This window comes from Oncorhynchus mykiss, chromosome 5 (assembly GCF_057628025.1).
Source record: "Oncorhynchus mykiss isolate SJ-2025 chromosome 5, ASM5762802v1, whole genome shotgun sequence".
In the NCBI taxonomy this organism is placed as follows: Eukaryota; Metazoa; Chordata; class Actinopteri; order Salmoniformes; family Salmonidae; genus Oncorhynchus; species Oncorhynchus mykiss.
The window spans coordinates 70,661,751-70,685,868 of NC_143026.1; the positions used below are offsets into that span (position 1 = coordinate 70,661,751).

Consider the following 24,118-nt stretch of genomic DNA (forward strand, 5'->3'; position numbering starts at 1 on the left):
TGTTGCTTAAAGTGAAGGTCTATTATTTTGCTCAAAAGCCCACAGAGGTTGTGAAATATGAACAAGAGTTTCTGCAGTTTCTGCGTTCAGGTCCAGGCTTTGTCGCAGCCGGCCGCGACCGGGAGATCCATGGGGCGGCCCACAATTGGCTCAGCATCGTCCGGGTTAGGGATTAGGGGAGGGTTTGGCTGGCAGGGATATCCTTGTCCCATCGCGCACTAGCGGCTCCTGTGGCGAGCCGTGCGCGCTGACACGGTCACCAGGTGCACAGTGTTTCCTCCGACATTGCTGTGGCTGGTTTCCGGGTTAAGAGGGCATTGTGTCAAGAAGCAGTGCGGCTTGGTTGGATTGTGTTTCAGAGGACGCACGGCTCGCGACCTTCGCCTCTCCCGAGTCCGTAGAGTGGCAGCGCTGAGACAAGACTAACTACCAATTGGATACCACAAAATTGGGGAGAAAATATTTTAAGTAAACGATTCAATTAAAATATGATGGCTATTATTTTCAAATCGGTATCATGCTGAAGGTAAGACCCTACGCCTGCTCCCTAACAAAGTGGAGCGAAACGTGCATAAAAAAAAAAGTATGGGCTTGGGCTCCGTTTCAAAATATTACATATTTTTTGACAGTGGTTCAACACGTTCCCGTGACACAAGTTGTGGGAAAATATGTATTTTATTCTGTTATATTCCATTATAAAATATATGCGTGTTGACTGTGATCGGGTAGGTGTTACTTGTCTATTAAATGAACAAAATAAGGAGCTATCGATTTCATTTGACATTAAAACTTAAAATATGCTATATTCTTGCCTTTTGAAAATGCCTTTTATTATTTGTATGTTTCTTAAGACCTGCCTAAACAAACGAAAAATTGATTTATTTTTGGTGTATATTTAAATGGAATTATTCAAATCGACGCCCACACAAATCTGCACACCACTACTACCACTGGTCCCCAGCATTCCGACATGCACACAATTGGTATAAAAGGCGTATGCAGGCAAGAATGTGGTAATAATGGGCCTTTTTCTAAGGGGGTCATATAAATCATTGCCCAATTTTTGTTACAGGCAAAATATAGGAAATCCTACGTGAAAACAGTAGTAGTTACCACTTGGTTGCATGGCATGTAAAGAACTAATGATGTATCTCCCTTCTACCTTAAGCTCTTTGTGTGACAGTGAGGATGCCCTGTTTGGTCAGTTCCACACCTATCTGTGACCTGCAAGCAATGTGCCATCTCTGTGTGCCATTTACAGTGCATCCCAAACATGGCCACTCCTTACTAACAGAGGGATGCAGTCTCATGAGAGGATACACCATCTGTCATAACACCAACCATCATTACTGGGGTCAGTCTTGAGTGTGATATAAGCTACAGACATTGCTGATGAAGTGATAGCAACAGCAAATCATTAACACTAATATAATACATTGAACACTTACATAACTTGGAGACCAATAAAACTATTGTTCTGTACAGCAAAAACACTTCAGTTCTGATAGTCCTCATGGTTATGATTTCCCTCATTCGCATAATATGAACTGGGAAAATCTGAACTCTTGGTATGAATGTGGTGGTTTGAGGCCCAGGCAGGTCAGAAACCTGTGCAGTGCCTGAGTGTTCAACACTGAGCCCAAACAGGCCATGACATGGCACGTTCTCACAACCCAATTAGGGCCTAATGCTTCCCTTCTCCCCAGGAAGGTAGAGTGGCTCCTCTGGCTGAAAGCAAAGTGCAACTCCTGGGCCATTAGTGCACAAAGAGGCCATTCTCTAGAGCACGTCTTATTACGGATAGCCAGGCACAGAGAGATACAGAGATGGGCAGTGGAAAAACCAGAGAGCCTTCAGCAAGGTGACAGTGTTCAGACAGGCGCTAGCACTGTGTCTAACAAGCAGCAGATGACATGACTCCATTTCCTCTCTGCTTATTCATTATCACATTCCTAAAAACACACTACTCCAAACTGCTCTTCAGGATTCCTCCAAAGGATGTGAATTATTTACTGTTCACCTCTTCTTCTGCTTCCCATCATTTGGCTAAATGAATGGAATGTTCTGTAATACAAAGAGAGAAGCTAGATGGCGTGACGCACAACAGTTTTTGGTAAACACAATAAAGTAGTATCTTGATTGGAGGAGAGAGAGGGGGTTGAAGTAAGTTGAGACTATGCCGTGGGACATTGAGGTAAGTTGTGGCATAGTACATTACATTGCATTACTGTGTCATTGCGCAACACACAATGAAAAAGAGTTTGTACCTAGTAGAGGTCGACCGATTAATCGGAATGGCCGATTAATTAGGGCCGATTTCAAGTTTTCATAACAATCGGACATCGGTATTTTTGGGCACCGCTTTGCCAATTTTTTTATTTTTACACCTTTATTTAATCTTCATTTAACTAGGCAAGTCAGTTAAGAACACATTCTTATTTTCAATGACGGCCTAGAAACGGTGGGTTAACTGCCTCGTTCAGGGGCAGAACGACAGATTTTCACCTTGTCAACTCGGGGGAACCAATCTTGCAACCTTACAGTTAACTAGTCCAACGCAATAACGACCTGCCTCTCTCTCGTTGCACTCCACAAGGAGACTGCCTGTTACGCGAATGCAGTAAGCCAAGGTAAGTTGCTAGCTAGCATTAAACGTATCTTATAAAAAAACAATCATAATCACTAGTTAACTACACATGGTTGATGATATTACTAGATATTATCTAGCATGTCCTGTGTTGCATATAATCTGACTGAGCATACAAGCATACAAGTATCTAAGTATCTGACTGAGTGGTGGTAGGCAGAAGCAGGCGAGTAAACATTCATTCAAACAGCACTTTCATGCGTTTTGCCAGCAGCTCTCCGTTGTGCGTCAAGCATTGCGCTGTTTGACTTCAAGCGTATCAACTCCCGAGATGAGGCTGGTGTGACCGAAGTGAAATGGCTGGCTAGTTAGCGCGCGCTACTCGCTCTGAGCCTTGGGGTGGTTGTTTCCCTTGCTCTGCATGGGTAACGCTGCTTCGATGTGGTGGCTGTTGTCGTTGTGTTGCTGGTTCGAGCCCAGGGAGGAGCTAGGAGAGGGACGGAAGCTATTCTGTTACACTGGCAATACTAAAGTGCCTATAAGAACATCCAATAGTCAAAGGTTAATGAAATAGTCCTACAATAACTACAACCTAAAACTTATTATCTGGGAATATTGAAGACTCATGTTAAAAGGAACCACCAGCTTTCATATGTTCTCATGTTCTGAGCAAGGAACTGAAACGTTAGCTTTCTTACATAGCACATATTGCACTTTTACTTTCTTCTCTAACACTTTGTTTTTGCATTATTTAAACCATATTGAACATGTTTCATTATCTACTTAAGGCCAAATTGATTTTATTGATGTATTATATTAAGTTAAAATAAGTGTTCATTCAGTATTGTTGTAATTGTCATTATTACAAATACATTTTTATTTTAATTTATTTATTTTTAAAATCGGCCGATTAATCCCTATCGGCTTTTTTTGGTCCTCCAATAATCGGTATCATTAAATCGGTCAACCTCTAGTACCTAGGCACTTACAGTGCCTTGCGAAAGTATTCGGCCCCCTTGAACTTTGCGACCTTTTGCCACATTTCAGGCTTCAAACATAAAGATATAAAACTGTATTTTTTTGTGAAGAATCAACAACAAGTGGGACACAATCATGAAGTGGAACAACATTTATTGGATATTTCAAACTTTTTTAACAAATCAAAAACTGAAAAATTGGGCGTGTAAAATTATTCAGCCCCTTTACTTTCAGTGCAGCAAACTCTCTCCAGAAGTTCAGTGAGGATCTCTGAATGATCCAATGTTGACCTAAATGACTAATGATGATAAATACAATCCACCTGTGTGTAATCAAGTCTCCGTATAAATGCACCTGCACTGTGATAGTCTCAGAGGTCCGTTAAAAGCGCAGAGAGCATCATGAAGAACAAGGAACACACCAGGCAGGTCCGAGATACTGTTGTGAAGAAGTTTAAAGCCGGATTTGGATACAAAAAGATTTCCCAAGCTTTAAACATCCCAAGGAGAACTGTGCAAGCGATAATATTGAAATGGAAGGAGTATCAGACCACTGCAAATCTACCAAGACCTGGCCGTCCCTCTAAACTTTCAGCTCATACAAGGAGAAGACTGATCAGAGATGCAGCCAAGAGGCCCATGATCACTCTGGATGAACTGCAGATATCTACAGCTGAGGTGGGAGACTCTGTCCATAGGACAACAATCAGTCGTATATTGCACAAATCTGGCCTTTATGGAAGAGTGGCAAGAAGAAAGCCATTTCTTAAAGATATCCATAAAAAGTGTCGTTTAAAGTTTGCCACAAGCCACCTGGGAGACACACCAAACATGTGGAAGAAGGTGCTCTGGTCAGATGAAACCAAAATTGAACTTTTTGGCAACAATGCAAAACGTTATGTTTGGCGTAAAAGCAACACAGCTCATCACCCTGAACACACCATACCCACTGTCAAACATGGTGGTGGCAGCATCATGTTTTGGGCCTGCTTTTCTTCAGCAGGGACAGGGAAGATGGTTAAAATTGATGGGAAGATGGATGGAGCCAAATACAGGACCATTCTGGAAGAAAACCTGATGGAGTCTGCAAAAGACCTGAGACTGGGACGGAGATTTGTCTTCCAACAAGACAATGATCCAAAACATAAAGCAAAATCTACAATGGAATGGTTCAAAAATAAACATATCCAGGTGTTAGAATGGCCAAGTCAAAGTCCAGACCTGAATCCAATCGAGAATCTGTGGAAAGAACTGAAAACTGCTGTTCACAAATGCTCTCCATCCAACCTCACTGAGCTCGAGCTGTTTTGCAAGGAGGAATGGGAAAAAATGTCAGTCTCTCGATGTGCAAAACTGATAGAGACATACCCCAAGCGACTTACAGCTGTAATCGCAGCAAAAGGTGGCGCTACAAAGTATTAACTTAAGGGGGCTGAATAATTTTGCACGCCCAATTTTTCAGTTTTTGATTTGTTAAAAAAGTTTGAAATATCCAATAAATGTCGTTCCACTTCATGATTGTGTCCCACTTGTTGTTGATTCTTCACAAAAAAATACAGTTTTACATCTTTATGTTTGAAGCCTGAAATGTGGCAAAAGGTCGCAAAGTTCAAGGGGGCCGAATACTTTCGCAAGGCACTGTATTTGTCTCTCTCCTTGCTGAATGAATAACGTCAATGAATAGGTGATAGAAACTGATAAATTGTGCACGACTGAATAATGAATGAACTGAATGAGGATGAATGAATTTAGAACAGTGTAAGACTTGCTCTTCTGTTCCGCGTGCACAACTCCTCACACCCGTGAAAATACATTTTTTTTTGGTTTCTACTTTGTCAGAAGTAGCTGTAACTGGACTGTAGCCTATTAGTAAAGATTTGTATAACCAACCCAAGACAGACCAGAGCCTGACATTTCCAATGGGAGCAAATTAAAATCCTAGTGGGCAGAACAAGCAAGGAAGTGTGCAGAGCCAAGCATGAGCTAGTGAGATCCTAATGGCATGTTCTAGCATTTGTTTGCATATTTCTATTAGGGAACGCCTACTCTGTGAAGTACGCGGGTGCAATAACTCCATTCGCCCTTGCACTCCTTTTAAACAATGCACATTTTAGAAACTTTTAGAAAGGCTCCAAAACGCAGTCCACTCTGTTACAGATCCTAGTTTTGGAAACAGAAAACTGTATGGAGATCGAATGTTTAATAGATCAGAAAATTAGCAGAATGTCAGACAATATTTTACATGTACCAATTTATTTAGACAATTTAATTGATTCATTTAGGCTATTTTGACTCATTTTGAACCAAAGCCACAAATAAGTACCGACACATTGTTTCTGAACATCTTCACTAAACAACATTTTTGACCAAGTTAATATGCTCATGTTGTTTGTGTTCCAATTATTTGTGACTCTATGGTAAATGAACGTCAACAAATGAAATCAAATAAATCCTAATGAAGAATCCGATGCGTGTTGTGAGCTTGTAATTTTTCCAACACACCTATTAGCCTATAGAGTTAATTTTTCATCAATGTTGAGAACAAGCATGTTAAAGCTATAAATCGGCTACCCCCTCTCTACTGTAGGCCTACATACTGCAGGCAGTAAAATCTTTTGAAAAATGAACCTGGTAATCTTATTTTTTTTTAATGCAGCCCTAAGACCTATCGGTTTAATAACCTTTTACTGCAGTGGGCTAAATCAAGGTCACAGAGTGTTTTGTGGTAGTCTTAAAACAAATCTACTTTCAAACAAAAAAAATATGCACCTCACACACATTGTTATGGGCTTTAAAAAAAACGTTTAAAAAGACCATGTCAGATAGAGCTGAAATGTATTACATTGAGTTTGCATCCCAATATTACACATTATATACATCACAGAAGACTGAAATAACAAAACTGTTGGACATCAAAACACTGGATTTTCAATGTTGAATAAACAATGTTGATTATGAAAATCTGAAAAATATGAATAACATTCCACCCATGAGGCCACTAGGTCATTTGACTGCAGGAAAGGGCTACCCTTATGAATGAATAAATGATTACATTGAAGAAATAAGGGGCTTCGTGGTCCATTACCAAACAAAATACGATAAAAAATGTAAATACATTTACATTTTCACAATGTTGCACATTGACAACTCAAAATCGCTTTGAAATAGCCTTCTAATAACCTAATGAAAGTCGATAGCTGATATAACAAGATATTTATAGCAATATATTGTTTTTTATTACTTTGTTTTAAGCCTTCCCCAAACCTTAACCACTTGGAATGAATGCCTGAACTGTTAAAACAGAAAAAAACTCAAAGGTGAACACTGTAATCACGTGTAATTAACCCTGTTACCAAGCAGAGAGACAGAAGGGGCTTCTTATGGTTAATACGTATATGATTATATGTAATGATTTATTTGAGACCGGAAGATGCATTCGGTGGCAATGGTAGAGTCAGGCGGAGAATGACTCGTTGAAGGGGGTGAGGGAGGAGATGGTCAGGGTTGGGCGGAGTATAGGCTTATGCACTCACTGTGAATGGCCGATGTGAGTGCCCTTTGCTCAATGTAATTGTTGATAAATAAAATGTACTACAGAAAGCTTGGGATGCACTTCTGACTGAAAGTGCACTGTAAATACGCTACAAAGCTATGAGCCAGGTGTAAATTATTTGGCAGCCATACCTATTCAATCAATTAATTGGAATACAAAGGAAGCAGGACAATAGACTCTTGTCAAGTTGATTTCTATTTTTAAGGGACTTGAAATGTATTAACAGATGTTGTAGGTAGGCTATACATATGCTACTGTAAAAGGCATGCTCTTAGGCCTACTGCTCAATGGTGGTTATAGAAGGCTATTAGTCTACTAATGATAATGACATTACTTATTATTATTCTTATTTTAATAATTGTAAGAAATCAAGAAGTGTAGGAGGATAGAACAAAATGTGGGAAAAGGGGTCTGGGGTCAAGGGGTCTGAATAATTTCCAAATGCACTGTTTGTTGACGTAGGCCTTCACGCCAATAAGGTACGTTAAACAGGACACACTCTTAGGCCTATAGTTGGACGTAATTTCAATGACTTTATTAAAATAACCTTCAACCCACCTGTCCCTGACTTTTCCTAGATGTAAAATTACAGTAACAGTAGGCCTACTTTTAGATAAATATTGTGAAAGACAAACTGAGCATTTCATCCTTCAATGCGCCATGAAGATCTGTTGCACCGTTTAACAGTAGAACAGTCGGGACTTGAGGAGTACCAATGGCCACCAGTCTAATAAATCCATTTAAATATACACAAAGTAATCCATTAATATTTTGTATAGGAAGGTCATAAAAAAACATAGACAAGACAGAATACTAAGAAAGATTAATTTATGCTATAGTAGCGGAGGCTGTGCCTGCGCCATGTCAGTGAAATGAACATGTTCATTTAGCGGACATCACACGTTTATATTTCTCCGTCCTACTTCGTCACACATACACTAAGTGTACTAAACATTAGGAACACCTACATATGCATTGCACCCCTTTTGCCCTTAGAACAGCCTCAATTCATCGGGGCATGGACTCGAAAGTGTTCCACAGTGGTGCTGTCCCATAATAACGCCAATGCTTCCCACAGTTGTGTCAAGTTGGCTTGTAGTGGATCTCTACTGTGAATATCTCATTCAATCTCATCCCACAGATAATCAATTGGATTGAGATCTGGTGACTGGGCAGGCCACCGCAGTAAGCCAAATTCACTGTCATGTTTGTGGGACCATTCCTGGACAATCTTAGCCTTGTGGCGTCATCCTACTGAAACAAATCTATTTGCATATGGATACATTGCAGACATGAAGGGATGCACCTGATGGATGTATTGTTTTCTCCATACCCTAGTCCTCCCATCAGCTTGAAACAGCAGGAACCGGGATACATCAGACCAGGCAATGTGGTTCCAATTCTCTAGTGTTTTAGCTCGTTAGTCCACTGCAAACGCAGTGATTTGTTTTTTTGCTGAAAGAATTGTAACTCTGTAAGGTTGTCGGACACCATACCCCATTTGTGTCAAGGTACAAGGAGTTGTGTATCCATTTATGGGTCTTTGGGAACCAATGTTGTACTGGACTGTCATGCATAAAACAAATAATGAAAGAAAAGCATTGCAAGTTTGAATTTTGTAAAGTTAGTGTGGGAGAGGTGGAAAAATTGTTATCAATAAATGACAAACCTCCTGGCATTGACAACTTAGATGGAAAGCTACTGAGAATGGTAGCTGATTCCATAGCCACTCCTATCTTTCATACTTTCCTCTAGGCTCAGATTAAAAATCTTTGTCCTCAGACCTGGAGGGAAGCCAAAGTAATTTCGCTACCCAAGAGTGGTAAAGTGGCCTTTACTGGTTCTAACAGCAGACATATAAGCTTGCTGCCAGCTCATAACACACTGTTGAAAAAAATGGTGTTCAACCAAATACAATGCTATTTCTCTGTAAACAAATTAACAACAGACTTTCAGCACGTTATAGAGAAGGACAATGAACATGCACTGCACTGACACAAATGACTGATGATTGGTTGAAAGAAATTGATAATAATTAGATTGTGGGAGTTGTACTGTTAGATTTCAGTGCAGTCTGATATTATTGACCATAACCTGTTGTTGAAAAAAACATGTTATGGCTGTTCAACCTCTGCCATATCGTGGATTCAGAGCCATCTAATATAACTTTTCTTTAATGTGAGGGTCTCGAATGTCAAACATGTAAAGTGTGGTGTACCGCAGGGCAGCTCTCTAGGCTCTCTACTCTTTCCATTTTCACCAATGACTTGCCACTGGCATTAAAGAAAGCATGTGTGTACATGTACGCTGATGATTCAACCATATACGCATCAGCAACCACAGCTAATGAAGTCACTGAAAACCTTAACAAAGAGTTGCAGTCTGTTTTGGAATGGGTGGCCAGTAATAAAGTGGTCCTGGACATCTCTAAATCTAAGATCATTGTATTTGGTACAAATCATTCCTTAAATTCTAGACCTCAGCTGAATCTGGTAATGAATGGTGTGGCTGTTGAACAAGTTGAGGAGACTAAATTACTTGGCATTACTTTAGATTGTAAACTGTCATGGTCAAAACATATAGATTCAATGGTTGTAAAGATGGGGAGAGGTCTGTCCGTAACAAAGAGATGCTCCGCTTTTTTGACACCACACTCCAAAAGCAAGTTATGCAGGCTCTAGTTTTGACTAATCTTGATTATTGTCCAGTTGTGTGGTCCAGTGCTGCAAGGAAATACCTAGTGAAGCTGCAGCTGGCCCAAAACCGAGCGGCACATTTTGCTTTCATTGTAATCAGAAGGCTGATAATAATACTATTACATGCCAGTCTCTCTTGGCTAAGAGTTGAGACTGACTGCATCACTTCTTTTTATAAGAAACATTGTGTTGAAAATCGCTAATTGTTTGCATAGTCAATTTACACACAGCTCTGACACACACTTATGCCACCAGGGGTCTTTTCACAGTTGCCAAATGCAGAACAAATTCAAGAAAGCGAATAGAATTATAGAGAGCCCTAATTGAAGGAACTTCCATCTCATATTGCTCAAATAAAACAGCAAACCTGATTTTCAAAACACAAAGCAGCACAACACATCTCCCCTATTTGACCTAGATAGTTGTGTATGCATTGATATGAAGGCTACGTGTGCCTTTAAACTTTTTTTATTTTTATGTAGTTCTGTTTTTGAGCCGTTCTTGTCCATTGATGTCCTGTATTATGTCATTAGGTATTGTGTTTTGTATGGATCCCAGGAAGAGAAGCTGCTTCTTTTGCAAAAGCTAATGGGGATCCTAATAAAATACCAAAATTGTAGCCCTTCTGACAGAGCAACAATGGGATTCTTTGTCCACAGAGTGGAAGAGCGGGCTTTCAAACTCCCAGCTATTCCACTCTTTGGATTGGTGGATACATGTTATTTTAATACTTTCAGTACTCGATGGAGGGGGGGGCACAGCATTAGCAAAGGAACAACATTAACGCATTTAGGCCTCAATGTCCTGCTCATAGGTGGCGTGAGTTGGGGGAGCTAATTTTCACCCCCCAAAATATGAAGCCTTCTATTCCTAATGTGATGAGTAAAATGGATCTTCATCATTTAGGCTAATATTTATTTTCTACTGAATATTTTTTTAATACAACTTTCAAGTGACAATGAACCAATGATAGACAGTGAATATGCACACTCACCAGGGATATGCTCTGCTAGTTCCATTAACTGTTTGCTCAGTCACTGTACATTTTTATAACTAAGACTAATCTGTCTTTTTATCGTCTTCTCTTAACAGCAATAGCCAATTGCTTTGTACTGTTTTTTTTATTTTTTATATTGTGACATGCCTGGCTCGGCCTCTCTTTTACTGACTCATTCTATTAGGTAGCCTATATTCCAAATCCGCTGCCTTCCGACAGGCTCTACGACTTAAAAACAAATCGACAGCTTTATTTTCCCCCACTTTTTTCCCCCACTTTTTTTTTTTAAACAAGCAAATGATCCTCCAAATCATGCTTTCTAGTGTAGTACACACAGGATTCCCATAATATTTTATAGATTATCATTATTATTTAAGTATAATCAGTGGTTTAACTAGAGTTTGATTGGCAAAAAAAAGAGGCTTATTTCGTTGTGAAAATACAATGTGCCTACGGCAATGCAACATTGAAGCGCAGTTTTGTGGACAGAATTGAATTGTTCACCCATGACTCCGTGGCCATGCACACTTCCACTCAAGTTTGCAGATGATAACAGCAGTAGGCTTGATAACCAACAATGACGTGACAGCCTATAGGGAGGTGGTGAGGGCACTTTCCTGTGGTGTCAGGAAAATAAACTCACTCAATGTCAACAAAACAAAGGAGATGATCGTGGACTTCAAGAAACAGCAGAGGGAGCACCCCCCTATCCACATCAACGGGACAGCAGGGGAGAAGGTGGAAAAGTTTTAAGTTCCTCGGCGTACACATCACGGACAAACTGAAAAGGTTCACCCACACAGACAATGTGGTGAAGGCGGTGCAACAGTGCCTCTTCAACCTCAGGAGGCTGAAGAAATTTGGCTTGTCACCTAAAACCCTCAAACTTTTGCAGATGCACAATTGAGAGCATCCTGTCGGGCTGCATCACCGCCTGGTACAGCAACTACACCGCCTATAACCACAGGGCTCACCAGAGGGTGGTTTGGTCTGCACAACGCATCACCGGGAGCAAACTACCTGCCCTCCAGGATACCTACAGCACCCGATGTCACAGGAAGGCCAAAAAGATCATCAAGGACAACAACCACCCAAGCAACTGCCTGTTCACCCTGCAACCATCCCGAAGGCGAGGTCAGTACAGGTACATCAATGCTGGGACCGAGAGACTGAAAAACAGCTTCGATCTCAGGGCCATCAGACTATTAAACAGCCATCACTAACACAGAGAGGCTGCTGCCTCTCTGTGTTAGTGGCTGCTGCCTGTTATGGGCGGTGTAGACTTGAAATCATTGGCCACATTAATAAATGGATCAATAGTCACTTTAATAATGATGTTTACATATATCTTGCATTATCTCATATATATATATATATATATATATATAATACCATCTATTGCATCTTTCCTATGCCGCTCGGTCATTGCTCATCCATATATTTATAATGTATATATTCTTATTCCATTAGATTTGTGCGTATTAGGTAGTTGAGGAATTGTTAGATTACCTGTTAGATATTGCTGCACTGCGGGAACTAGAAGCACAAGCATTAGGCTACACTCGCAATAATGTCTGCTAACCATGTGTATGTGACAAATAAAATGTGATTTGATTTAGATTTAAGTCAGGACTAAGCTAGTTCTACTTAAATGAATCCAGATTTACAAAACTTTCTGAGATCTTATTAACTTCAGATGTATTAGTTCTAGATTAAGGAGTCCCAGTTAAGGTAAATAAGGCATAACAAATTAATCTTTGTGAAGCCTGCTTAGATTAACGATGTGCACTCGGTGCTAATCTGAGGATGCTACAATAACCCGGGATGGGACAGGAATACATAAGCATTGTGTGGAATTGGAGCAAGTCACCTAAAACAAACAATGGACGGAGGTAAAAGATTCATTTTATATACAAAACACTCTTCAGCGAATTGTGTCAAACCACCCAATTATTGACAACAAACAACATGATTCAACAGAAAACGAGAAGAATGCCTGGACTACCATTTGTAATGAATTCAAATGAAAGAGTAAACAAAAGGACGCTCCAAAAACTTCATCTAAGACACTATTTATTGTTGGCCCACTTTTACAAATCAGAGTCACTTTGAAATGTTAGTTATTGCATAACAGTGGGGCCTAAATGTATGTGTGACAGAAATGTAACAAACAATGTTATACATAATTTCTAATATAATTGCTATATTGTCTCATGTTTCTAAGGTCCTGTGGAACAACAAAAATCTACTTAAAGACAAATGCTTTTGCTCGTAGGGAGTGTTAAGACTTAAGACCAGAGACAGATGAGCTGGGGGACTTTACCGGGATAATTGATAGCCAGCAACCAATGGAAGGTATCCCAGATGATGACCATTTGGACAGTTTAGATGGGGGAACGTTTCAATCCTCATATGGTAGGACACATTCATTCAACATGTGCCATCCCCAGACTGCAGAGAATATGTAATGTTGTCAGTCATCTCTTGCACTCCCATAATAAAAATGTAATGAAGTTAACTCTTGAAGAACTAATGTTCTCTAAGGCAGCAATGTAATCATTTTCTAGAGGCGGATGATCGCCATAGTTTGGAGGAGACTTCTCTTAAGAGGATGAAGGTCAGCCCCCTACATCTGCAGCAGCCAGGAGGGAAGATTGGAGGACAAAGACAAAAGAGGCTGAGAATGCATGAGAAACTGGCCATGGAATTTCATGAGCACAAGCTAATGTAAAAGCATGATATGAAGATGCAAATCCTTTATGTTGAGTTGGTTATGAAGCAAGAGAGAAACATTAAGCATCAGCAGTACGAGGTCCTGATATTTCCATTCCTGAATCAAAAACCTTTTGTTACCAATCCATGGCTATTGTTTGCTTCAATCACTTAAGCCATCTTTGTTGTGAGAAAATTCTCTCTGCAGGCTTGTCCATTTCTGTCATTGTCTGCCTCAATCATGGTAACATCTGGGTCATCCTCAATGCCAGGATCTGGGCAGCCATGCTGTTTAAGGCAATTGTGAAGCACTGCGGTTGCAATTATGACAATTCAGCATCTTCTAGGTTGAAAGTGCAATGTGTTTGAGACACTGGAAATGACTCATCATACACCAAACCTGCGCTCCACTACACCTCTGGTGAGGATATGAACTTGGTTGTTTCGTTGTTGCTCAGGTGCTATTGCATGAAGAAGGGGAAAGGGGGATACCTAGTCAGTTATACAACTGAATGAGTTTTCCACATTTACCCAACACCTCTGAATCAGAGGTGCGTTGTCTGCCTCAATCGACATCCATGTCTTCAGTGCACGGGGAACAGTGGGTTAAGCCTTGGGCAGAACGAAAGATTACTTTGTCAGTTTGGGGATTCGATCCAGCAACCTTTTGGTTACTGGCCCAATGCTCTAGGAGGTGAACAACAAGTTAACCTGTGCATGCCCACTGTCACCAAATATGGTTCCATTCTGTTGTCCTCCTTCAAGCTGAGCATACAAAGAGGAGTTTTGGAAAATCCTTGAGTCATGAGTTGTCCCTTTCCAACGTGCAACAATGTTGGAGAACTGCAAATTGGAAGCACCCACACTGTGTACATTTATTGAGAACCAGTTTAAGGTTCCTACACTCCTCAGCATCTGCTGTAGAGGGACACGATGGGAATATGACATCCATCTATAGAACGATTACTTGTGGGAAGTTCCCATATTCATAGAACTCTACCTTGTTGTTGGCTTGGGCAGCAGCATCAGGGAACTTGATGTAATTGTCTTTCAGTTCACATATAGCATTGCAGTCTTTGTGGACTATTCTGCATACAGTCAGATCACTTGCACCACACAAATATCCTGTTTCACGACGGAAGGTTACAGAAGCCATAAACCTCAAGGTGATCAGAACTTGTAGGGAAGGAAGGATGGGCCTTCCCCAAAGAGTCAGATGAAAGGCTTGTTTCAAGCAAACAAATGTCAGCTGCATTTTCTTAGTACATACGGAGAAGGACACAGAAATTGATTTAATAAAAATCTTTCAGTGGGTTGCTCCTGTCTATAAGCACCCTTCTGTCTGGCCTTGGTGATACTCTTTGATCATCATTGAAATAGTCTAGTTAATCCATCTTTCTCCGTTGCCCAGAACAACCTGGGGGCACACATCCATTAATCTGAAGTTAAACCTGCCTCTGTCCAGGTTAAATTTAAGCCTTTATTTAGATCTAGCTCTAAATCATCCCTCTGGAACACAGACTTTTTAAATCTAGTGAAAGTCAGGCTACTTTAAAACATGTCTGAGAAATGCAATGTCATTTAGTCCAGTTTAAAAGTGCAATTTAGTCTAGGATTAGGTCTAATCTGTCCGCGAAACCGCCCTTGAATGATTCAAGGAAATATGCCTATTTTGTTTGTTGATTTCCTAGGGCATCTGAATTACATAATTATACATGAACAATAATTTCACGTAGCTTGTTCTTTTAAATGGTTATTATAGCTGATTAAACTTAATTTCTCACCAGAATGAGGCTGTGATTTGAGGTTCAGCTCCATCTGGGCCTTCACTAGGGTTCTACATAGGCTTAGAACCCGACCTCTGTGCGTGTGCTCTCGCTGTTCACACCGTTGGTGACGGCAAGATGGAGATTGTGGCCAAAGCAATTTAGCCAAGGCCAGTTCAGTTGCCACAATGTTGGCCCCGGTGTCTGTGGTGATACAGGGCAGTTTATTTTAGTCAAGCCCGAACGCAGGACGTCAGCCAGGTTGCCAGCTGTGTGGGATTCCGCCGGCTGTGTGGGATTCCGCCATGTAGATTGTTTCTAAACAGTGGGATTTAAGTGTCCAGTCATATTTACACTTGACTAGTGCAAATACAATTTTTATTATTTATTAAAAAATATAAGACATCCTTTAGCTGTCTGAACTTCCACCTTGTTGAACAATGTAGGGACTGCTATGAGAGAAATACTGTACTTTCTCCCTATTAACCGTCAAATTTACAGAGCATTTCTACAAAGGTGGGTTTCTATTCCTACATAAGAAGTTAGACTGTCTGCCAGTTCTCGCCATTTATCGGTGTCCCGTTTGTGGTTCTGGAATTCTCCATTAGGTACACTTTTTGCACATATTCTGCAGACAGACTGGTCCAAGTCATCTGGTTCTCCATCGTCGTAAGCTGTTACATTTGTTTTGCTACGAGAGCCATCTTTATCACCTCACTCCTCCAATTTACTGTTACAATGAAAAAAGGCATACCCATCCACCCACATTTTTTATTAAATGGTTTTGACTTATTTTATTTTCATGATGGTTTTGACCCAAAACCGTCAATGTCACAATCACTGTCATAACTGTCAATGTTATCCAATTACTGTCATAGCCCTATCAAAGACTCGTTTTCGACCAATGGCCTGCCATTGGCTGGATATGCTTTGGGTGGTAGTTGATACACAAGGGAATCTGTTGAGCGTGAAAAGCCCAGCAGCGCTGCAGTTTGACACCCTCAAACCGGTGCACCTGGCACTTACTACCATACCCTGTTCAAAGGCACTTAAATATTTTGTCTAGCCCTCTGAATGGCACACATACACAATCCATGTCTCAATTTTCTTACGGCTTAAAAATCCTTCTTTATCCTGTCTCCTCCCCTTCATCTACACTGACTGAAGAAGATTTAACAGGTGACATCAATAAAGGATCATAGATTTCACCTGGTCAGTCTGCCATGGAAAGAGCAGGGGTTCCTAATGTTTTGTACACGGTGTATATTTTACAATAATAATATGATGGAATACAACAGAATTAAATAGAAAGGATATTTTTTCCCAAATAGGTATTTGCTGATTGTTGCTAGTAGGCTACGCATGGAGCAGAGGTTTTCTAGGAAAACGTTATATTTTGAAACAGACCATCTGGGCAATATTTTTGTGTTGTTTGGAAAAACTAGAATATTTAAAAACCTTAGAATAGGCTCTTTCAGATAGGTTAATGCAATCAAAACGTCTGGCCTGCATGGACCTCTGTAGGATCATTTGGAAAAGGAAGCAAGCACCAACAAGCTTCATAAAGATGCCCTCAAAGATTCCTTCTGGTGGTTCGAACGAGCATTAACGGCAACAACGGCTAACAGTAAATACTATGCACTGTAACACACCGTAGCATACCGCAGCATCCCGCGCCACGGTATTACGCAACTACTAAATGAGGACCCACTGTATACTCCAAAGACTGGGTATGTCATACATTACCAGAACCACTAGACACCCGCTCTACAACACGCGACCTGCTCATCGTGGGCTTGGTCAATGCATTCAGCAGTTTCCCAGGCTAAGCAGCTTTGTCTGTATGGGGCCATGTAGAGCTCTTTAGCACACAAGGTCTGCTTTGGAAGTGGGGGGGGAAGCGGGGAGGGGGAGTTGACGGCCTCTCATGCAGCTCTGATGCTCCGCCAGGAAAAGAGCCAGATGAATTATGGATGCTCCTCTAAATAGAAATACATATTCTCACTCTCTCCGCAGCCTTCATCTGTGGCCACCCCATACCTCACCAATGCTCTGCTATAGTCCTCCGACGATGACACAGCCCCCCTGCTTGCCTGCCGCAGCGCCACACCAGAATAAATGTGTGTAACATCAGCTGGATCCTTTACAAGGATGAATACAACAGTAATGCATCTCCAGCAGGCAACATCTGGGAGAGTAGCACATACATCTTTGTTAACCTTTTCACGTGCAAATTGGTATGTCCCTTGTTGTGATATAGGAATTGTTTTTAAATCACCTACAGGCTTGGGTGTTAGATAGGTTGTATAATGGCTGTGACATTCCCATCTTTTCCACGTAATCTTATAATTACTTTCCAACTTGGAGGAATCATCTGGAGGAGCATCCTATTTCACGAATGCATCTTTTAAAGGGTGAACTCCAATAAAATTGACTGGATACACATAATGGAGCAAGTAGACCAAAAGACAAAATGAAAACATGGTTATGACCATAGAATTCTAACTCGACCAACTTGATATGGAATTAATCTCAAATTGAATCAGACCGATAATAATATCATAGAATTCGCGAACCTCAACAATCATAATAAACACTGGTGACCTCACAAAGCACCTCTTAGAAACAATATTATGAAAGATTGTTTCTTTAATCTTAGCCTAAAAATATATTTTTTAAAGATACGATACTTCTTTCATACAATACTTCTTCCATGGTAAACAACCACTATACATATATATATTTTTATTAAACATTAAAATCAAACCAAGCAGTAAACTACTAAAACAAACACAAATGCCTCGGTAAAGGTTACAACCAATGCCTCACCGAGCCATGCCCTTCAACCTGACAAGAGGCCAACATGCAGACATCATGCATCTCCTTACCCTTCCTATTGTAGAGCCACAGCATACAGTTTCGGAACATAGCAATAGGAGAGGGCATGGAGGTGGACGAAATGGGCCCACCGTGGACAGAATGCTGGTGGCGGTGGAGGTAGTGGTGGCTGTGTGGGGGGGAGCGATGGAGGTGACAGGGTGAAGGAGGTTAGAGACCTGGAGGAGACTGGTCCGCTGGGTGGATGGTCAGTGCAGCTGCTGGCCGGAGGAAGGGGGTGGGGTGAGAGCGTTCTGGGAAGGGGACCAGACCTGTCTCTGAAGTGTTCAGGGTGTGGATCGGCAGTGCAGCTCAGCAGTATTTCTTTATTCCCATAGGCGGTAGAAAATGCTAATAATCTTCAATTTTGTTTTAAATATAGCCTCCTTCGCTTCTTTCCATTACAGAGGAATCTTGCTGTGGAATAAATCTTGCTTTAGCCTCTAGACGACTAGCCATTCAAATGCCTAGAGCTCGACGTGTGTGGTGTGTGTCTGCTTGTGTTAGCGCACCGACAAAATAATCCCCCTTTAAAAACTAAGAAGAAAAAGGCTGGAAAGAGCGAGAGCGCGCGAGAGAGAACAAGCTACAAATAGAGCCTACATGTGAGCAGCCGGCAGTATGCAGCATTGATGGATTCACTACAAATGACAGGGAAGCGAGCAAAGTGGGAGGTGAGGGAGAGGAGGAGAAAGAAAAGAACAAGAGACTAACCTTGGAAATGGAAAGTCTTCTGGTCCACAGTGATAGTGAATGTGCTGTCGTCTTCATCATCGATTCCTATTACAGCTCCCTGGAAAAGCAAAAAGGAAGAGGAGGCAGTGAGAGAGGAGACGTCACCATCCCTCTCTCTTGTTCACTCTATCACACACCTACCAAGGAGAAGGAGGAAAAGAGGAGGGGGGTGTCTGGGTGGAGTGAGAGGCAAGAAAGGGTAGAGAAGAGACATTAGGGACCAGCAGCAAGGAAGGAAGGAAGGAAGGAAGGAAAGAGCAACATTTCAGAGCTATGGCTGTAGCATGGCACCTTGCAACAGTATATCTCAAACCTGCCTGCCAGTCAAAACCAACCTGAAAAAAATTAAGATAAGCATATGCCATTTAAATAAAACATGTCTGATAGGTCACAAATCTGCATTAAAGTAACTGTCTAGTGTTTCCAGATTTCTATTAAATAGGACCTATAATTAATTACAATATGAGTGAAAAATAGTTTTCCTTATGTAAATGTGTAAGTATTACTCATGTTAAAAATCAGCTTTCTGTGTTGGAATGGTATGGGCGTATACTGGTCGTTCAAAATATTCATGCGAGTAGACCGCTGATTAGCCAGCTCATCCTCCTCAGAAGGATGACATCATCCTCTGAGGCAATAGCAAGCTTTTTTGAAACGGTCAGTTTGAGGTGGGGCTTTTGAAGTGTTCTTTCTCCAAATTATGCTTTGGCAACAAATACGAGTATAGGATGAGTCAACAACATTATTTGGGTGTGTGTTAACAGAATATTAACTTTTAAATTGAGATTTTCTCTGGAAAGTTACTTTAAGACTTCCCATGTACTGCTGATGAGGTGTAGGCATCCATTATCACATTAGAACCATGTGATGACTCATTAAAAGACGATGCCCTGGCTGTCGGCTTCACACAGACAAAATGAGGAACGCGAGTTCAACTAACCATGAGTGGAATTAAGACTATAAATAATGTAGACTAAGATGTGTGTGTTTATACATGTGGTGTGCATTTAGCCTACGTATGTGTCTGAGGAGAAAATTCCACGAGCCATAAGTAAAATCCACAGTACTGTCTTAGTCTAAAGCTAAGGAGGGGAATCGTAAATACTAACTACTGGAAGTAGTCAAATGTATAGCACAGTAGTATGATAGTACTGAAGATAACTTGCTCGTATCCCTTTAAAACCAGCACACAAAACTGAAGAAACACATGAGAAAGGTCTCTGTAATTGAATTATCTATCATCTGACTGAAAAATAAGCTTATAAATTTAGTTGCTGGCATGAAACCTCCAACAATCGAATATAATCTAGCCAATGTTATTTTCTCAAAGCTACTCTGAATGTAGATATTTCTATGTGTGGTGTGTGATGTCTTTGAAGGTCTTGCTAACATTGTCTCTAGGCAAAAAGAAACAGGTTCTGACATTGGATTTTGCATCAGATCCCTCACAAATCCCTGCCATAACTACAGGTCAAAAAAACTAAACAAAGATAACTACACAGTGTGATACGCCTACACTTGATAAACAATATGTGCTAAACAAGTTTGACCCCAAGACATTTCAATCAAACTATTTGTCAAGCGTTAAAAGTAAAACCTCTGATTTGGCTCAAAGTCAAACAGATCTGAGAACCATTTGCTACTAAATTAGGTATGCTTAATTCCTTGAGGACAGAAGGGGGAAAAAAAGGGCAAGACACAATGGGCCAGCTAGGATCCTTTAGGAAACACCACATTATAATCCTATTTTGTAACTGTCGAGTCCAATTAGAATACATTGAATACTGCCATCTTGTGGCAATATTTTTACACAAACATATAGCAAGTTATTATATTTAATAGCCTTGTATTGCAGGGATCTTTAACCTTTTCTTGCTCAGTGAGCACCTGCGATGCAGGTGCCGATGTCAGATACTCCAGTGAGTGTAATTGGAGTTGAGAAATAAAGTTGACATCATTAGAAATAAGATACTCCTCTTTTCTACTGTAGGTATGTAAAACAAAATGCATTTATAAATATATATGGATACCCTGCAGTGCTGGACGTGTATTATATAGACAAAGAAGAGAACATAATTAGGCTAGTTAGGAAAAATAGCTACTCAATTAGCTGGTGCAAACTCTCTCTCCAAGCAGACGATGAACAGGCCAGTTCCTTACCCTGAGCCGCACACAACCTCTCCTAGAGCCACGCATCATCTTGTCCTTGGACTGAAATTGAAGAGAAGAAAACAAAACAAATTTTATTTTTATCATTTCCGCATACTTCGTTCACACAAACATTTTCACCCCAAGTTTAAGTTTATTCATTATCAAGTTCACCAGTGGAAAGTTCATGGAACTTCATACATATAGCAAGCCAAGATTCTCTGATAAAAATAGCTGCTAACCTGAATTGTAAGTGCCCTGGGCTTGCATCTCATCTGCAAGTGTCACATGCATAGCTAAAGTGTGTGTGTGTGTGTGTGTGTGTGTGTATATATATATATATATTCTGTTTGTGCTCTTGCCAACTTCATTGGTCATTGTCAAGCCAAATGTTCGGTGTGACAAGTTAACATGACAGCACTCAGGCTATAGATGACATACACTGTAACCGAAAGTGCCCCTATTACGGTCATTCACTGAAGGGTCACATTGTTCAGCAGATAGTTTGATTAGGGATTGAGATATTGAGTTTAGCCTACCTGCTTTGTGAAACCTTCCCATCTTCGCAAATGACAGTAAAATGGGCATATTTATTGTTACCTGTGAGATAGAACCATTTTGATGTGACACAGTGGACCATATTTTCATGAAGTTCCTTCTGTTCATGGACATATACACTCAGTGGACCGTTTATTAGGCACACTCATCTTGTACTGGGTTGGACCACCCTTTGCCTCCAGAACAGCCTGAATTCTTCAGGGCATGGAAACGTTGCTCAAATTGGTATCTAGGGACCCTAACTTGTGCCAGGTCAACATTTCCCATACCATTACACCACTGCCACCAGCCTGCACTTTTGACACCAGGCCATGGACTCATGCAGCTTACGCCAAATCCTGACTCTACCATGAGCATGACACAAGAGCAACTGGGAGTCGTCGGACCAGGTGACGTTTTTCCATTCCTCAATTGTCTAGTGTTGGGGATCGCGTGCCCCCCTAAGCCGCTTCTTCTTGTTTTTAGCTGATAGGAGTGGAACTGGTGTGGTCATCTGCTGCAATAGCCCATCCGTGACAAGGACTGATGAGTTGTTTGTCACACCATTCTCTGTAAACTGTAAGAGACGTGCGCGTGGAAAAGGGCCAGGAGGCAAGATATTTTCAGAGATACTGGATCCAGAGTGCCTTTCACAGACGATAATACCACGCTCAAAGTCGCGTAGGTCACTTGTTTTGCCCATTCTAAAGTTCAATCTAACAGTAGCTGAATACCTCAATGCCTATATAACAAGCCACGTGACTCACTGTCTGTAGGAGCTAACCAGTTTTGTGAATGGGGTGGTATACCTAATAAACTGGACACCGAGTATATGCCCAATGATTCTTGACTTAGCTATAATGCCTTATCAGGCCAGTAACTAGTAGCTTTTGCAACTGTACATTTTGTTGCCATTTGAATGTTTGTAAACAAACTGTAGCTTGTTTGCCTTTCTTTGGCTTTAAAATATCATAGATATTTAACTCATACATAGCCCTGTCAATCGTTACATACCTCCAGCCTCATCCATCAGTTTACACACCAAAGTGGCAGGCTGTTTAAATGATATAATCAAGTGGCTTAGGTTGTCAACTGAGTGTGGGGGGGGCTGTCGAAATGTCGATAGCAGCTTATGTAGCTTTATGACGGGTGCAATTAATGATACACCTGCCTTCGACAAAGCGTATTAGCTAAAAATCAACAAGAGGGATGTGGCATGGTAAGGCAATGTCTGCTAACTCTGACTCTTGTGACAGTAGACCTTAACGGTGAATTCTACAAATCTATTATTACGCAGGCAATCAAGTTAAGCAAGCAACCAGGAGAAAAAGAAAAAAAACACTTTTCATTTTCACATGATTAGTAGCTAACCTTGCCTCCACCTTTTATTGACATGCTTATAAATTACTCCTACTACGTAGCTTTTAATGCCTCGAATAATCAACCGTATTTAAGTCTAACTGACAGCAAAACATGGACATGAAAATGAGATAAATACAACGATGACAAATGCTGCAGGTTAGCAACAAGGAAAAGAACACAGCACATCGTAGTTATTATTAGCGAATTCCAGGAAGTAGAGAAAATACTGGCATTTAATTTGTTAGTTGGTCCTCCAGCATGGATATGATTGGTCAACAATGGATCTGTCATTGAAAGTCGCCGCCCTTTTCTGCCAGCTGAGATTCCCAAACCCAACTCCTGGCACACAGGCCTCTGTCCCCACTCCAGTACTCGGTTTTGACAAGCAATGCATTGGTAACTTATACTACCGGACACCACGAGGTTTTCGGCTTATTATTTATCAAGAACAAGAAAATACGCACCGTGTAGTATGACAGTAAACCCGCATTGTAATCCAAAACAAACCAGCGATACTGCCAACCTTTCATGACGTTAGTCCATTTGCTTAGCGGTCCCTCCATGACCGACGCCATCTTTACACTTGGCCAAGATTCTGGGGGAGGAGTCTGTATGGAAAAAAACGGCTCGTACCACAAACGTCACAGGATGGCAAGACTTTTGACAGCTGAAAGATTGTCAAACATTTCAGAAGTTATAATTTTCCATAGAAAAAGTCAATCCCAATGCTCTTTATGTCTATCTAAATTAATATAATCATAATTCATAAAAAGTGGGACACTTTTGCATTTCTGTCTTCTGAAACATAATGGCATAGGCAGAAATCCATTGATGACAGGGCCAGCAAAAATGTAGGTGGGACAAAATTTGGGCTCTCAAATCCTCATTATATTAACATAAAAGCATAACCTACCCTATACCTACTGTAATTGTCTTGTAGGCCTACGTAATCCATGACTCTTGCATTTAACATAGACCTACACATAATAAACCATAGGCCTATAAGACCATGAAACGAGAACACAATGTCCTGATATAAAGGTAATAATCACAATAGGCTTGGCAGCCTCTCACTGGCTCAGCTACCAGGAGATAGTAGGGTAGGCTAGGTGGCCACAAATGTAACCATTCAACACTAGGAGAGCCGAGAGCAACAAATTGACTCAAAACA

At 40.8% G+C, this 24,118-nt stretch overlaps 1 protein-coding gene across 2 annotated transcripts in view; it reads right to left on the minus strand.

The window, feature by feature from the left end:
* The window catches only part of LOC110524436 (oxysterol-binding protein-related protein 9), a 48,047-nt gene extending 24,482 nt beyond the window's left edge, over positions 1-23,565 (minus strand). For both annotated transcript variants that reach the window (XM_036978212.2, XM_021604054.3), the window contains exons 1-3: positions 23,412-23,565; positions 21,061-21,111; positions 18,880-18,958 (exon numbers count right to left, since the gene is read on the minus strand). In XM_036978212.2, coding sequence (XP_036834107.1) covers positions 18,880-18,958; positions 21,061-21,111; positions 23,412-23,522 — 241 coding nt within the window. In that variant the 5' untranslated portion in view covers positions 23,523-23,565. The remainder of the gene's footprint in view (positions 1-18,879; positions 18,959-21,060; positions 21,112-23,411) is intronic.
* Between the last annotated feature and the right edge of the window lie 553 nt (positions 23,566-24,118).